At 38.5% G+C, this 16,707-nt stretch overlaps 1 protein-coding gene across 2 annotated transcripts; it reads left to right on the top strand.

Moving 5' to 3' along the window:
• Window positions 1-3,843: 3,843 nt before the first annotated feature.
• lbr (lamin B receptor) lies at window positions 3,844-16,176 on the top strand. 2 transcript variants are annotated; one of them, XM_017719903.2, is made up of 14 exons: window positions 3,844-3,975; window positions 6,332-6,503; window positions 6,662-6,841; window positions 7,435-7,524; window positions 8,106-8,280; window positions 8,418-8,614; window positions 11,271-11,325; window positions 11,492-11,686; window positions 11,786-11,889; window positions 12,360-12,485; window positions 13,220-13,388; window positions 13,492-13,572; window positions 13,699-13,821; window positions 13,941-16,176. In XM_017719903.2, the coding sequence occupies exons 2-14, from the start codon at window positions 6,339-6,341 to the stop codon at window positions 14,099-14,101; spliced, it is 1,821 nt and encodes a 606-aa protein (XP_017575392.2). In that variant the 5' UTR covers window positions 3,844-3,975; window positions 6,332-6,338; the 3' UTR covers window positions 14,102-16,176. The 2 variants fall into 2 exon arrangements, with proteins under 2 accessions (XP_017575392.2, XP_017575394.2); XM_017719905.2 differs by having other exon boundaries at window positions 3,867-3,885.
• Window positions 16,177-16,707: the final 531 nt, after the last annotated feature.

The following is a 16,707-nucleotide window of genomic DNA, read 5'->3' as shown; positions in this document are numbered from 1 at the left end:
AAGTTTCAGTTTAAGATTTATTTACAACTTAGTTCCAAGTTTAAGTTTAATAAAAACTGGCTTTAAAATCACAAATGAGCTTCCTTTACTATATTGATCTGTAGGTCTCTGTTCATAAACATAAACCAGCCCAAACTAATTTACTATAAAATCAAATGGTGTTTGTATAAATTCAGAAAAAAGCCGCGTCAGTCACGACTGCATATGTGGACATATTTCTATATTGTGCTCTATTTACACAAAGTTAGGTTAGTTCATCATTTATGTTGAACAGACTCTCCCAAAATTTTACGCTGCTGCTCTGACGTTGAACCGTGTGCTGCACTGGGTCGGTATGACCAACAGGTCAAAACAAGCTCTAAACAAAGTGACCGCTGTGCCCTGATTGGTGCTCTTGCTTTGCGCTTCTTTCATTTTTGACGTTACATTTTTATACACACAGAAACCAAAAGGAACGACAGATTTCTCAAAATGTAGGAGGAAAAAGTCAGATATTAGACTTTGAAATGTAGTGGAGTGAAAGTAAAAAGTCACCCAGAATGGAAAAACTTCAGTACAGATACACGAAAAAAAAACTAAAGTACAGTAACTAATTACATTTACTTAGTTACTGTCCACCACTGTGATCTTGTAAATTCAGATGGACAAACCAAAATATACCCTGGTCAGTAAGAGGTTAAAGAGAGGATGGTGAAGCAAGCAGGTTTTGAATAAGATGCATGGAAATTCTGACATGATCCATTTTAAGCATAATTTCTATCATATGCCGTTGAAAGCTCCACTTGCCTCCTGTATGCTGCTCTTCACATGAACCTTGCAGTGCATGACATCACCTTCCTTTCACGCCTCATCATCTGCTCATCTTTTTCTGTCGCCTTTTGCAGCCGCAGTTCAAATGAGGCAAACAGGAAGGAGGCTGGACTTGGCTGCAACAGTTGCAGTGCACAAGATCTTACAGCTACGCTTCACTGAAGACACTCCCTCCACTTGTCTTTCTGTTCAAACTTGGGCCGTTCTTCTCCAGTAAAGCTGCAAATGCAGCAGTCTAGCAATATTCCTCATAGATCTGTGTGACTTGCTCCTGGTAAAGTGGGTTACATGTAGATTTCTCTTCTATTTCTGTTTCACTTGAGGTCAATGCAGCTTGCTAAAAGTGCAACTCTTGCAAGACAGGAAGCCGAGACTGCTTTTGCTTCATTACCTCATGTACATGATGGTTGGTGGATGAGATTTATAGCAAGTGTCTGAGAGTGAGACTGCAGTTTTTAGGTCATGTGCAATGACTGGACTGTGACATTTGGTCAACTTGGACAGTAAAAGTGACTGAGTTTTTATTTAGTAGTGGGACAGATGTATAGAGCATTAATTGGACGTAAGCAAACGTGCTTTCAGAAATCTTCAATTTTATCTGCTTTCACATTTTTAGATTGTGTGACTATAACTTGATGTGTGGTGATATTCGGTCATGATGTATACACTGATATTGAATGTAATATAGTTATCATGGGCACCTGCAGTTGCAGTTTCACCAGAGAATTTTATGTAGGGCTGCTATTAGTGTCACTAGCTCCCACTACGCTGTCCCATGTTTTATGTAAATGCCCCTATCTTACATTTTTTCTTGTCTTCTTTAGTTCCAAAGGTTCACTTATAACATATTTGTGGGTTTGTGTACCAGAAACAGTAATAATTCATTGTTACATGACCTTTCTGCAACCTCTGTTTATGCCCTATATTCCAGCAGGCTGTTTTACAGTGGCTTTAGAAGTAATGCATGTAAAAGACCTTTGACTCTGACTGGCTCACATTGTGCCTCATTCAAAATCAGTGAGGCCTGAAACACTCCTCAAAACCGAGGCGTGAGTGGGTGGAGCTAAACTACTCCAGCCAACAGGCGGATTCATGTGCACTAGTTTTTCGTGACATCACAAAAACAATGAATTCAAAATGGGCTGTTTTAAGATCAGCTTCCATATATGGACTGTATACGGCCTGCAGAGTGAATGGTACACACGTACTATGTTAAACTTGCATATTTCCTAAGAAAATAAACAGCATTTTCCATCATATGGGCACTTTAATGTGTGTACAGCTTAGTGCGCTATTGTCCTGAGCACCTTCACAGCTCCCAGTAAAACTCCCAGTTCTGTCTTTTCATACTAAATGTGGTCTAACCAACAGGTTCCCCCTCCAAAATAAATGAATAAAAACCAGGGGATATCAAAAATCCCATCAGGCAAGATCTTCATATCGCTGCTGTCAGAACAAAAACTTGTATCTCCAAAACGTTAACTTTACAGGAGAAGGAAAAACATACTGTACTTTTAATGTAAGTCAATGGAACCAGAATTTTTTCCAAGTCATTTTGGGTCATTTCTTTAGGTCCATTCATCATGAAATTTTAATACAATGTAAATGCCAACAGATATTTTCAAATTATGCCAAAAACTGAAAAACGACAAAAATGGAGATACAAGGTTTGGTTCCGACAGCAGTGTTATTTATATTATTATACTTGGCAGACTAAAGTCCCCCTAAACTAAGTAATATGTGTTGTTCTAAATTGTGTCATTCATTGTTCTAAATTTTTCAACTTTATATCATATAGATTTATGTATCTACTGAGATTAGAACAATTTAAGCTGAAATGCCTTTGCTGACTAAAGTACTATTCTACCTGGATTAGTTTGTCATGTACAAATTTACACCCAACGTAAAGAAAAACAGGTATTTTCAAATTATGTCAAAAACTGAAAAAATTTGAATACAAGGTTTTGTTTCCGACAGCAGCAATATACAGAAATTGCCCAACACTATTGAAAACGGCTTTCAGAATATGTCAGATAACACATAAACACTATCTTGCACACGTTTGTATTTTTTTTTTACCGTAAAACAATAGTGAAGATATCGTAAACCGTGATAAAAGGTTATTATCGTGATATTAAATGCGCGTATCAGCACATAACCAAGCTATAACACAGCACTTCATTTTTTATTTATTTATTTCTCTATTTATTTTGCATTTACACCCAGGAATAAAGCACATGGCGCCCAATGGGTGCACATAGTCTTCTCAGTTATCTAATGATGAAAACCTAGAAATAAAGTCTGGTTACCAAAGTGTGAAAAAAAAAGGAAATGAAATAATAAAAGTAAAAAATAAAGCTAGATTTTATAGTATAGTAGTAGGAAAGCTTCGACGACAATTTATCAAAAACAAAAAGTAGGTGATAAATTATATTTAAAAATAAAAAAACACTGAACATTGTTGCATTAATACACTGGCAAGTCAAACACAACTACCATAATACTGTGACCTGCACTGCTGTTAGAAAGCACCAGCTTCTACATTACGAAGTCTTACTACGACCGACAGCCTTTCGCCGTCGTACATGACACTTCACTCCACCGCTAACAGGCAGAAGACTCGCAGCAGCGCTACTGCTTAAGCTTTGGGGGGTTTTATTAAAAAACACGACCGTTTCGTAGAAAAAAGGCCCAAATGTGAATCGTCACAGATTATAGAATCTTTTCACGTTGCAGAGAGAAAGAAAGCGTTAAGTCTTCTAGTCGCTTTCTCCCCGTCTCCCCTCTTTTTCACCCGTCTCTCCTCTCATATCGAGCTCTCCTGTCCGCTGAGGGAGCGCGGACTCCATTTTGTAAAGCACAAAACTGACATAACTACAACCAGAGGCAGATCTGCGAGGAGAGCGCTGATTGGCTCGTCCCACTCAACGACCATTTAAAATCCGCCGTCGTCCAATCACAACGCGGGGCCGTTCAAAAACAGAAGGCCGGGAGCCAATCGCCGAGCTTCGCGCCATCATTGACGCTGGTAGGTGGCGTGTTCAGAGAGGGAGGAACGGGCGCTGCGCCGGGACGGTATTTTTCAAATATATATTTATTTTTTATGAACTTAAAGCGAGCCGAGCCTGGTTTACGTACTAAACGCGTGCCTTTTTTCACCACCAGGTAGGAAACACCACGTTTATGGTTTCAGTGACTCTTCTTTTGTGTTAAATGTGGAAGTCTTTGTTGAGAAACTGAGTTAACGGTACTTGGACCACAGTCAGTCGGTCTGTCCGCTTCGAGAGCCGCGCTAAGCTAATGTTACACCGAGAGCTGTTTCGCAGATGTTCAACTCTTGGCTTACCTACGTTAAAACTGGAAAAGCGCGTATGTTTCCATCATTTTAATAACCGGGTTGTGTGCTGTCTGTCTGGGGCCAGACGCAGTACCTGTTTTTGAACTTTTATCACGCTAACAGTGAAGTTGTTGAGGTTCGGTCCCGCTAACTTCACGTAACCCGCCGCGGTGGGTGCCCGCTGTTTCGGTTAGCTTCAGCTCTGCTAACCCGCTTGTCACAGGAAACCTACCCGCTTCGTTCAGTTTGATTAGCGCTCAGTAGTCTGTAAGATGAGTTTTATTCGCTAAATCTGCAGTAAGTTAATGTCCAGCGCCGTATGCAGCGCAACGCCCTTATTTAGCGCTACTAAATTTAAACCCAGCTGTTATTCACCGTTAACTGGTTTCGCTTTAACGTTAGCTCGGCTTGTTCTCGCGCCTCTTCTCCGCTGAATCTCTCAGGTGTGTCGGGTGAAGTTATTTGACGCCCAGCTTTCATGCGGCTTTTGTGGTTTTAAGTTAGTTCGCTAACGTTGATCGATGATTCGTTCCCATCTGGTAGAGAGTCGCGGTTAGACTTCTATAGCCTGTGTTAGGCGGTGAAAGTTGGCTGTAGTTAGCTAGCTGGCTAACTTCTAACGTTGTCCGTTATTGCCGCAGTGCCTGTCATTTGTGGCTTTTTGCTGCCGGTAATGTCCATTAGGTTTAAAAGAAACGTGAGTGAAATTATTCCAGTGTGTTTTATTATAACTGTGGTGAGTATAGAGTTACGGTGAACGTCACGCGTAGCCTGATAACGTTACTCGCCCTGTTTGAATACATGACGTTTTCCCTCCATTGAGATTGTCACTTGAAGCTCTTGTTAAAGGAGCAGTGTCTTCTCTTGGTAGCGTTATATGTATGAATTGCCTTGGTTTTCTTATTAATTGGACGCAGTTCGCAATTGTAGTCGAAATTCCAAGCAAGCCCAATAAAAATATACTACTAAAACCTATAATTTTTAATCAACCGTGCTGACTTCCTTTACATTTGTTGCAGCATTGGCGCAGTTTCAGTATAACTCGGTGTCCTGTTTTGGCTGCAGGTTTCATAGGATGTGTTTCATAGACTGAGCGATTTAAAGGAATTGTTTTCAGTCTGTTTCCTATGTTAAAACGCTCGGTTAGCTGCTGTCTTTGAAGTTTCTGATTTGCCCAATGAAGGTTTTTTGTTGGGAGTGGGGGGTGTTGGGGGTCTGTAATGGGTGCCCCGCCCCATCTATAGTCCCCAACACTGGATCTTTGACTTAGATGTTTGCGTTCACTTTGCACCCTGGAGCCGTGTAGAAGCCAGGCAAGGACTGGACTAAAACTCAGATCTTTGGGTTCGTCTCTGTTCAGTGAGGAATCTATGGAATGTTTTTGTAAGATTAGATGCAGACTTTGGTCGTGGCTACTCCCTTTCTCATCTGGGTTTAATTTGAGCTTTATGAAAGTTTTTGATATGATTGAAGCCGCCTGTCCCTGTAAAGGTGTTTAATTTGTTGGCTGAGCACATTTATGTATGAGTATCTTGTTAAGGTTTTGTATTTTACACACTTTTGTTTGTGTAAAATGAGGGTTATTGGTGTAAAGTGCATGTTTTGTTATAGTGTTGGCCATGGAGCACACAAACCTTGGTATGCTTACAAAGCATCCATGCATTGGGAAACACTGTGTTAGAGGTGTAGGTAAGAAATCATAGTTTTTTTTTTAAATAAAAGAAGACTAGAAGTAGCTATTACCTGTCTGGTACCAGAATCCCTTTTACAAAGGCTATTGAGGGGGCAACAAAAGGGCATGTGCAGAGACTAGAGTGTGAAAGTACTCGCGGTAATTCAGCCCAGTGGGGACAGGCCTGTCAGCACTTCTGAGACAGCCGCTGCTGACATCACAGCTTCATTGTCATCAAGCCATGTGTGTCTGTGGTTCGCCATACTTTTCCGTCATGAGGTCATTTTTCTCTGTTGTATGAAGTGATTAAATTGAATAAGAAGCACGTATAAAATGTGATGTAAGAGCCAAAGGTGACATGTTTTATGTAGTGGGTTCATAGTCGCGGTTGTTTAACATGTTTATTGGAGCTCTTGGTTAATTGTGATGATAATGTCTAGGCAGGTGTGTTGCCTATATGGAAAATCAATATATTCCAGATGTTTTTGTTTATGTCCTGTATTGAACTGTAGGTAAAAGATGCCAGCTGTCAGGTTTCAGCCTGGGGATACTGTTATGGGCCGCTGGCCTGGCAGTAACCTCTATTATGAAGTCAAAGTGCTAAGGTTCGATCCCAAGACTCAGCTCTACACTGTCATCTACAAAGACGGCACAGAGCTGGAGCTGAAAGATGGAGATATCAAGGTAAATACCACTTCCATGCTCAGCATGCCTTTTTATGTTGTGTGAAATGCCCATGTGAACTAGTAGTAGTGGTAGTTGTGCTCTTAACTTGTAATTTATATAGTATAAGTACATGTAACTACGAGTTTTTCACATTGAGGGTTGTCCTGTCTTTGCAGAGTCTGACCGGCTTCAAGCAGGGCCGCTCTCGTTCTCGTTCTCGTTCTCGCTCGCCGGCCCGTACTCGCCGAAGTCGCTCACGTTCACCGGCCAGGACAGTACGTCGCTCCTCCTCTCGCACTACAGAAGTGCGCAAGGAGAAGTTTAAAGAGGTGCTAGAAGTGCGCCTCACACCTGTGGTAAGGACACGCTCTCATTTCTGAATATACTGGTGTTTTTTTTTTTTATTTCCTTTGTGAAAGTGTGCATTGGAGAGAGAGAGAAAATACTTGACATATCTTTGTTCTCTTATAAGTACGGTCAGATTTTAGTTACTTTGATTTGAGATCATTCTTGCTATGAATGCAGGGTGGGAACAGCTGAGGTGCAGAAAAACCAGTTCAGTGATTTTGTTGAGGCAAACAATATTTAGTGACACAGAGGATGTGTTCATTTTAATCTGTGTCTTTCACACAGAACAGAGCATGGACCTAAAATACCATCACCTGTTGTTTGTACAGTTGTTATTAACAGTTTATAACAGTTCAGTAACATTATTATAAAGTATCAGTTTAGCCATTTTCCACCCAGTCCACAAGAGTCTTGGATCAACCGTCAAGTGTGTGTTTGTTTAAATTTATTCATTCATTCATTCGTTCATATTATTTTTCTCCTTTTTAAATCCTTAATCTTGTTTGGCTCATTCTTGGTGAACCATAAAAATGTTGTCACCTTCAATTCACCATCTGTGTTTCCCTCACATGTGTGCTTCATGTGCCCCCAATTGTTTCAGGCTGTGCCTCTTGAGAACAATAGCAACAATAGGCATGAAAAGAAAGAGGAAAAGAAAGAAGAAAATGATACAGCTAACAAAGTCAATGAGGTGAGGATACTTTGTGTATCTATGAAAGTCATGGCTGTGTGACAGTTTTCTTTACTCTCCTTAAAATACTTTTATGATTTTATTGTCAAATGGGAAATCGTATTTGTGCAAGCATGTGTAAGTGGACAGCTACATCTGATTTTATAAAAGCACCCAGACACATATTTTCTATCATGTCTTTTTAATATGGTTAATGTTTTTAATGTGATTCAGAAAAAGCTTTGTAGCGTTTTCATATTTCTTTATAAAAGTACAATATAATGTGCACTCTTTTGAATTTGAATCTAAACTGGACTACTTGATTACTTAATCACATTCATGTGTGAGAGGTACTGCAAATTACATAATATTTTTCTTTTTGTTCTTGATGAAATAAGGTGCTTTCTTGAGAAGTAGGATTACAGATTGTTCTCTTATACACTCAAAAGTCCATCTTAGCCTAAGAATAATGTAGTTTATTTAGCTTTGATAAAGGGACCCTGAGAACGACAGGAAGAGCTTGCACTGCTTAAATTGATTGCTGTACAAAAAAGTTTTGTTTGTTTTATGAATGTGACACATTATTGTTTGTTTTCTTGTAGAAGACTGAGGAAGAATCGGAGAACCAGGTAGGTAGCCGTTACAACCTTCGCCGCAGGAAGGACCAGGGTGACGGCCGACCCGCAGAGCTGGAGAAAAAGTTGGAGGCAATTTTGCCGCAGGCCACGCCACGGGAAGCCGTCAAAACTACAGAGCTGGAGTTTGGAGGGAGGTTTGGTAAGAGGCCTGCGCATTGTCGTCATTGTCACACTTTTGCATGAATATCAGGTTAAGAAACCCCTTAGAAGAAGTTAGACTTTGAGCTCTTTTGTAGATGTATTTCAAGATTTTTGCTCACTTTTGTCTCATTCTAGGTGTGTTGTTTTGGCTGCTGTTTCTGCCTGTGATGGTACTGGCCTTGCTTATACTCTGTGCCCAAGAGGATGCTAGTCTACTCAACTTCCCCCTCACACCCCCTCCGCTTCATTCTCTCTGGGACTGCCAGGTCTTTGGCATTGTGCTCCTCTGGCTGCTCTTCCAGGCTGTTCTCTCTCTTCTCCCTATCGGCAAGGTATTTCCAATCACATGAGTCTCGTGACCTGGAGCCCAGGCACATGACTACTCTACCCACTGCCTCTTATTTCTGTATCGCTGATAAGCTTCAGCAGGGTGGGCTAAATTAGATTACTCATCAGGAATGGGCTACAAGCTGTAAAGAGAGCTGTGTGATAGGAGATTTTGTTCTGCAGCCTCTTGAGTCAGACCAGTTTTGAAAATTGTCTTTTTCTGGCTGCTTTGCTCTGGCTGATCCTGCAAGTTCTTGGGGAAACATTTGTTAAAGTTCTTTATTGGCCGTTTGAGAACCTGTTTAGAACCTTTTATACATAAATGATCTTTTCACCTCCTGAAAAGTTCACAAGGTCACAGATTCCTTTTATGGTACACTGAAGGTCTTGCACATTCGTGTAGTCTCTGGATATGTAATGGTGTTGTAAAAAAAATCTGGATTAGGTCTTAGAGAACCATTTAGAAGCAGGTAATAACATTTAAAAAAAATTATTTATGTATATTTATGATATGAACACCAATGATTGTGTGCAAAATTTTTCTTCTAAGTGAAGAGCTTAATATTTTATATTCGATTGGGTCATTAAGAAAGCAGCAGTGTCACCTTGGTAGTCCTATTTTTAGATTGCCTGTGCTCTGGTAGACCCATCTCATCACTGATGTTGCTGCTGCAACCCGGCAGATGGATGAAAACCCAGCAGAAAAGACAAGGGTTAGCTAGATCGGTGGGCTGACTTCGTAGAACCTGCACACTTCTCAGAAAATTCTGATATGTGAGATTTTACAAAAACTAATAACAAAAATAATAATCATAAGTAATAAACACATAAATATGAAGCTGAAGTTTTTTATTCGCCAGGCTCTTATTCACATTTTCCATTCCACCTGAAATGGTGTTTGTTTTATTAAGGTGCCTTAAATATAGAATGAATTTTGAAAGAGAAGCAGGTGAACAAAATGCCATCATCTTGGCTCAATAAATGCATTGATTTACCTCAAATGGACCCTTTTTCACACGGTTTAAATGTTAGTAGGGTAAAACTAACATCCGCTCCATGTAATTACAGCAGAAGCGATGTTAAAATGTTTTAGTAGTGTAACGTAATGCTCACATACTCGGCTGGAACATCCATGTTTTTGTTTTCATGCGTTGTCACAACAAATGGTGAGAATAGGAAGTTGATGGAAGCTCTAATTTAACCTTAAACAGAGCTGAAATGCTTTATGTGTGGTGTAGCCATGTTTACTGCGGCTGCAACTGCCAACATGCCAGCAATTTCTGTAATATTTGTGAACATCAAAAGAAAAAAGAACTTCTATATGTAGTATGAATTTGGTAGATGTTTAGATGCAGCTAATTAGCTAGAAGCCGAATCTTTTGTATTTACTGTATTTGATAAACCTTGTTTAAGCTCTCTTTTAGCTTATGGTAGGCTCGCAGGCCACAGGTGCTAGCTAGCCTACCATTAGCAGTCTAAGCTTCATAAGAGTAGCGACCTGCCAAAGAGCACAATTCTTTTAGTTGCATGACAATTTTTGCATCAGGGTTATGTATTTCGGGCATAGCAAGTTAGTTGATTGTGGTCTGGGAGGAGGTCTCTAACGTAATGTGCTGGCTGACATTAACCGATTGTACCAAGCTTATCGTGTAAGAATGATTTAGTTGACAGTCAGTTGCCTGTAAAATAAGCTTTTTTTTTAAAGAGTACAAAATTCAGTGGTGATGCAGAGAGTCTGGTTCCATTGACTTACATTAAGAGTAAAGTAGGTTTTTTCCTTCTTCTGTAAAATGACCATGTCGGAGATACGAGGTTTTCTTCCAACAACAGTGATGTGGCTGTTGTAGCTCAGTGTAAATTGTGGTGCACTACTGTAACATTGTGACTTCACTTCTGCAGTTTTTGTATGGAGTGGAAATGAATTTTACCCTGTTAGTGTGTAAACTGGAAGTAATCCTGGCTGTAAAAAAAGGTTGCATTAATGCATCCTAGATCAACAAATAAACTTGCACTGAATTGGCCACTGTAGCTGCTAGACCATTGAATGTGTTACACTGGCTGATCTAATGCCACATCCTCAACCTAACACTTCTGTACTTTACCTACTACGCTAATGAGCAAACTTCCAATGGTAATGCACTTTTTTTAATGAATTATTTACTGTGCTACCATGCCATTTGGAATGAGGTTCTAGTAACATAGTGGGAAATCTGAGCCATTTAGATTTCAGCTTTTATTTATCACTACAGCAACAAGTCATATAAAATCAAGGCAATCCGCTCAAACATATTGGTTAGTTTGCTGTAAAAATTAGATTTTAAACAAAAAAAAAAAAAAACAGATTTTACTGCCTTTGCTTTATTTATAATGGCTAATCTCTTTACAAATTGCCACATCACTGCTGAATGAACTACATTTTCTACCAAAATGATAGCAGCGTGGTTATGAGGTCATCAGCATACTTTTCTTCGTGTACCAGACAAGATTTTAAGAAGTACGATGTGTCAGTAGACTTCCCAAAAACGTACAGAATAAAGACATGAGGTAGCTGAGGTTTATCCGTTTCTTTTTTTCTCTCTTGTTTTTCCAGACTCACTCAGGGTCACGTGTAGTTCAGTCTTTTCTCTTTTTCTCTCTCTCCTTCATTAACTCCCCCCTAAGGTTGTTGAAGGAATGCCCCTGAAGAACGGGAAAACATTAAAATACAGGATCAATGGTGAGTCAGTCTGATTTTTCAATGCTTTCCCCAGTTTCTTTAAATATTCCACCCTACTGTTAATTGTTTAAATAAAAGGTGAGATTTAATAGAAGTAGTTGTTCGTAAATGGGTTCTTAAATTATCTGATACTCCTGGAAGTTAAGTTCTTTCTTCTGTCTGTCAGGCTTTTATGCGCTGATCTTCAGTGCGATTTCAGTTGGTGCTGCTTCGTATAACGAAGTAGATCTCAGCTACATCCACGGCCATTTCCTGCAGTTCTACACCTCTGCCCTGATCATCTCCATTCTTCTCAGTGTCTACCTGTTTATCCGTTCCCGCTGGGCTGCTGTTGATGATCTTGCCCCTGCTGGCAATTCTGGTAAGTGTGTCTGTATGGAAATCCTACAGTGCTGAAAGGTCAGTCTGTAAATAGTGATTTTTGTTAAAATAATTCAAGTTTCCTCATTTTCTTGAACAGGTTATGTGTTTTATGATTTCTTCATGGGACGTGAGCTGAACCCACGAATCAAGGACTTTGATATTAAATTCTTCTGCGAAATGCGTCCAGGCCTGATTGGTTGGGTAAGCAGTTAAAACTAAACTGTTTTTGTTTTTTCATGTAGTTGTGTGTTACTTTTTGTATTATGTATGTACTTAATCGTTGCTAAACTGATATCACTGTTGTGTCCTCTGCTGGTTGACCATATCATTTTGTAGCTTGCGGTCAGAACAAAACCTAGTATCTATGTTTTTGTTGTTTTCCAGTTTTTGACATAATTTGAAAATACCTCCTGGCCTTTATAATCTATGCTAATTTCATGATGAATGGGGGGGTTCATTGACTTGCATTAAAAGTAAAGTATATTTTTCCTTCTCCTGTAAAGTCATTTTGGAGAATCAAAGTTTTGTTCCTAGAGCAGCAATATTTAAATGGCTGAACACAATCTCTTTTTGTTTTTCTTTGTTCTTTTTTTTTGACTACTTTCCCTTGTTAAAAGCTACTTCACACTGTTTTGTTTGTTTATTAATTTATTTATTTGTTTATTTTGTAGGTTGTGATAAACTTTGCCATGTTACTTGCTGAGATGAAACACAAGAATCTTGACACCCCCTCCCCAGCCATGCTCCTGGTGAACGGCTTCCAGCTGCTTTGGGTTGCTGATGGCCTTTGGCATGAGGTACCATCATTGTTGTTATTATTAATAATAATCATTTTTATTTATATAGCACTTTTCATGCTGGTGGCAGCTCAAAGTGCTTTACAGACAGATGATAAACAGTTACACAAGAATTTATAAGTATTAATTTAGAATCATAAGAAAATGACGCATCAAATTAGAAGATGAAACTCTGTCTTGTGGTGTTTAATTAAATGCTGAGTTAAAGAGATGCATATTTAGATGCTCCTTAAGTGACACTGTGCTTGACTGTAATAAAAGCTGAACTTTTAGAAGTTCCACAGTTTAGAAGCAGAATAACTGAAAGAGTCTCTCCATGTTTTCTGTATTTTGTAGAAGGTCAGTATCAGCAGATCTAAGATCAGAAACAGACAGACACTCAGTGATGTAAGCAGAGCTTCAAGGTCCTGCAGAGCTTTAAACTCTATCCTGAATGATACAGATAATCAGTGCAGCTCTTTTAAAGCGAGACTGATCTGATCTCTCAGTTTTGTTTTTGTTAGGATGCTGCTGCATTTTGTAAGGGATGTATTGTTTACTTAGGAAGTCCAATAAGAAGATCATTACAGTGATCATCTCTGTAACAAACGCATGAACAAGTTTCTGTTTGTCGCTCTAAAATAGAAAATTAAATTAATAACTTTTTTATGCAGCAACATGTCCTGCTCCATTGCTCATAATTACTACTGAGTTAAAGGCTTGGTTGTTGAATGTTCAGTGAAACTCCATTTCAGGAGAAACTTCTAACCATGATGGATATAGTGCATGACGGCTTTGGGTTCATGCTGGCATTTGGAGATCTGGCCTGGGTTCCTTTTACATTCACTTGCCAGGCTTACTACCTTGCCAGTCATCCCAGTGACCTCTCTGCATTCTGGATTGTAGCCATCATGATAATGAACGGTCAGTGAGGTTCTTTTGGTCACACACAGTTATGTTTGTATGAGAATGCAAAGGTGTTTCTGAGACATTCTTTAATAATCTGTTTCTCTTATGATCCCATCAGTTGTTGGTTACTACATTTTCCGGAAAGCCAATTCCCAGAAATTTGCCTTTAGAAGAAATCCATCAGATCCTGCTTTGTCTCGTAAGTGTCTTCTGTTTGGCTCTAAAGAAAGGGGGGTGGTCAAAATGGTTTGAGTTTTGATTTTATTTATTTAGATATTTATTTATTTTTTAAATAAATCTGTCAATTTGATTTTTATATGCTCAGATCTGAAAACGATTCCGACTGCAACTGGAAAGAGTCTCATCGTCTCTGGCCTGTGGGGTTTTGTCCGTCATCCGAATTACCTTGGTGACCTCATTATGGCTCTGGCCTGGTCCTTATCATGTGGTGAGTGTTGAGGATTGTGCCGTATTCTGATTACAGAGCTTATTCAAAAAAAATATGAACAAGCCCTTTGTCTGTTTCAGAATGATGTATTCTTATACTGTTTCTGTGCTTTTCCGTAGGTTTCAATCATGTGATTCCTTATTTTTACCTCATCTACTTGATTCTCCTGCTGGTCCATCGTAATGCACGAGATGAGCACCAGTGTAGGAAAAAGTATGGCTTGGCGTGGGGAGAATACTGCAAAACAGTGCGTTACCGCATCTTCCCTGGGATATACTGAGAATCGTAATGGACGTTTGTGGCATGCTAAATTTCTGGGAGAAAAAAAAAACAACAGTTTAATGGATCCAAAAAATAAATAAATAACAAGCACAAATTAAGCTGATGTCATTGAGCAGCTTGGCAGCTATTTGAGTCATAAAAATGAACAAAATATAGTTTTTAATGAAATCACTTTCGGAGTATCCTAAATTATACTTTTGTAAAACATCAGTTTTCTAAAGCTGCCCCCGTTTTAAGCTCTCCTGAATATGTATATTAATGTACATAAATCTTTTTCTACTCAGTCTCTGCCATACATTGATAGCATCATCTCTTACAGTACCTTCTTACATATTTGAAGTATTACACCATATGCTTTGCTTTTTTTTTTCTTTTTTTTCCCTTAAATTTCTTAAAATATTTTGCAAGAATACAGTTTTGGTATACTGCTTTTGTATAATATGTATGATGGGATATAAATGCTTTTTTTATTATTATTTGTATAGTATGAACAAGCAGTTATGCGCTCTCTCAGGACCATTGCTTTGTGATAAAACAAAAGAATTAACTAGTAGGTTTTGTCTTAATTTTTTGTATATATTTTGATGCAGATTTTTTTTTCTTTATTCATTTTAGGCATGGTATGCACTATGGGTAGACATGTAATCCAAAGTTTGTAAGATTTGGGCTTTGCTACCTCAGGTCTGTTGTCAGTTTCTGTTCTCCTGCTCTGGAAAAAGGTTACGTTGGTTCTAGCTATTCAAACACCTTGTTCCAGGCAGGAGAATCTTTGTTAAATCTTTTTCAAAAGAATAATAAGAAATCTTTCTCCATTTTAGTCTTGCTGGAAGGCAAACACTCAGTTTTAATGAAGGCTTTACTCTAATATATATGATACAGTTGCATGTAATATAGCGCTGTTGTTGGAAACAAAACCTTGTGTCTGTTTTTTGTCATTTTTCAGTTTTCAGCGTAATCAGCTCATTTTCTTTTACGTTGTGTGTAAATTTCATGATGAATGAACCAAAAGTAACGGCCCAAAATTACTTGGAAAAAATAGATTTAAATTAGAAAAAATTCTGGTTCCACTGATTTTAAATGAAAAGTAAAGTAGTTTTTTCCTTCTCCTGTAAAGTTACCATTTTGGAGATGGGAGGTTTTTGCTCCAGCAGCAGCAGCGATATAATATATGCATTTGCACTTCTTTTATGTACCTAAAATGTGGTGTTGAAACAGTCCTAGCAGGACATGGAAGTTATATCTACCTTTAATTGTAACCTAAAACCACTGCCAGGGGTGTTGGAGAAAAAGAGCTGTCTGCAACACGTAGAGTTGTGCTTCACACAAGTGACATTGGCAGATTTGAATCAAGTATTAAAAGGTAGGCGACTATAAAATGGATGTAAATCGTCCCTAATTATAAATCCTTTATTGTTAATTTAAGCCACCAGCCTCACAAACAGGGACGTTACTGATGCTTTAATTTATTTAACTGTGTTACTTTGTAAAAACGGGTTGATCAAGAAACTGCAACCTTCTTTCCTATTGTAGCAAATCTGTATTTTTATAGAATGGGTGATTTATCCGACATGTACAGCTAAGCTAATGATTGTCACCTTGAAGATTGAAATTTTCAACCATTTAAGTCTTCTCTGTTAAAACGCCACTGTAGATTAGAGAACCGCAAACTAGAGTCTAAACTAGCAAATACATGTTCCACCACTGAATGCAATGTATATATTTGACTTTTTTCTTTCTTAAGTGATTTCCAGTAGACGTAGTTGTTTAATTTTTATTTGATAGATATTTAATATTGCATTTTTTTTACCTTATGGTTAAGCCTGAATTCCCAATATCATTATTTCAATTATAATTTTATTGTTTCTATTTTTTCTTGTAACATTCGTCTTTTCCATCAGTAATTCAGCCAGTTGTTTTTGGTTAGATGGCACGTTTTCTAATGAAATGGTGATCAACAATATTACAAATTAGTCCTGATATTCTGTTTGCCTCTCCAAGTCTGTGACCTACAGATCAGACCTTACATTGTACAAAATGTTTTGCAAAAAAAATAAAGTTTTCAGTATTTTGTCACTTTTGTGTTGCCTGCTGATTGAGGCTTGTTTTATTCCTTGTCTGAATTATTCTAGATATTTAGAAATGTGTGTAGGGTCGGGTTGCCTGGATTGGAAATCCCCTAAGCTTTTATAAACATTGGCTGTCAATGATAGGCGTACACTCTCACTGCTGTTTTATTAGAACGCCTGTCTTGTACTGTGGCTGGGCTGCATAACAGTGAGTGTGCACTCAATGTGCACTTACATGCACTCAATAATCCTATCACAATTGGATTTCTGCAATTATCCGATTATTCAAATGGTCATGTAAACACCATACTCTGATCTAGGATGTGAGCTCAGTAATCCGATTTCTCAGTGCATGTGAGCTCTTACTCTGATTTCTTTCAGATTTCTCAGTTTGTGCATGTGTGAGACCAGATGCTGGATGTTGTGAGATGCAGCAACACTTGGAGAGGAAACCAAACACGAAATAAAGGATTTAAATATTAGTTTGAGTTTTATGTTTATGTCACGTCTTCTTCTGTAAGTTTACTGGTTTTTTGTA

The sequence above is a fragment of the Pygocentrus nattereri genome, chromosome 4 (genome assembly GCF_015220715.1).
Source record: "Pygocentrus nattereri isolate fPygNat1 chromosome 4, fPygNat1.pri, whole genome shotgun sequence".
Lineage (NCBI taxonomy): Eukaryota > Metazoa > Chordata > Actinopteri > Characiformes > Serrasalmidae > Pygocentrus > Pygocentrus nattereri.
The sequence above is the reverse complement of the archived record's forward strand: the minus strand, read 5'-3'. Positions and strand labels throughout refer to the sequence as shown.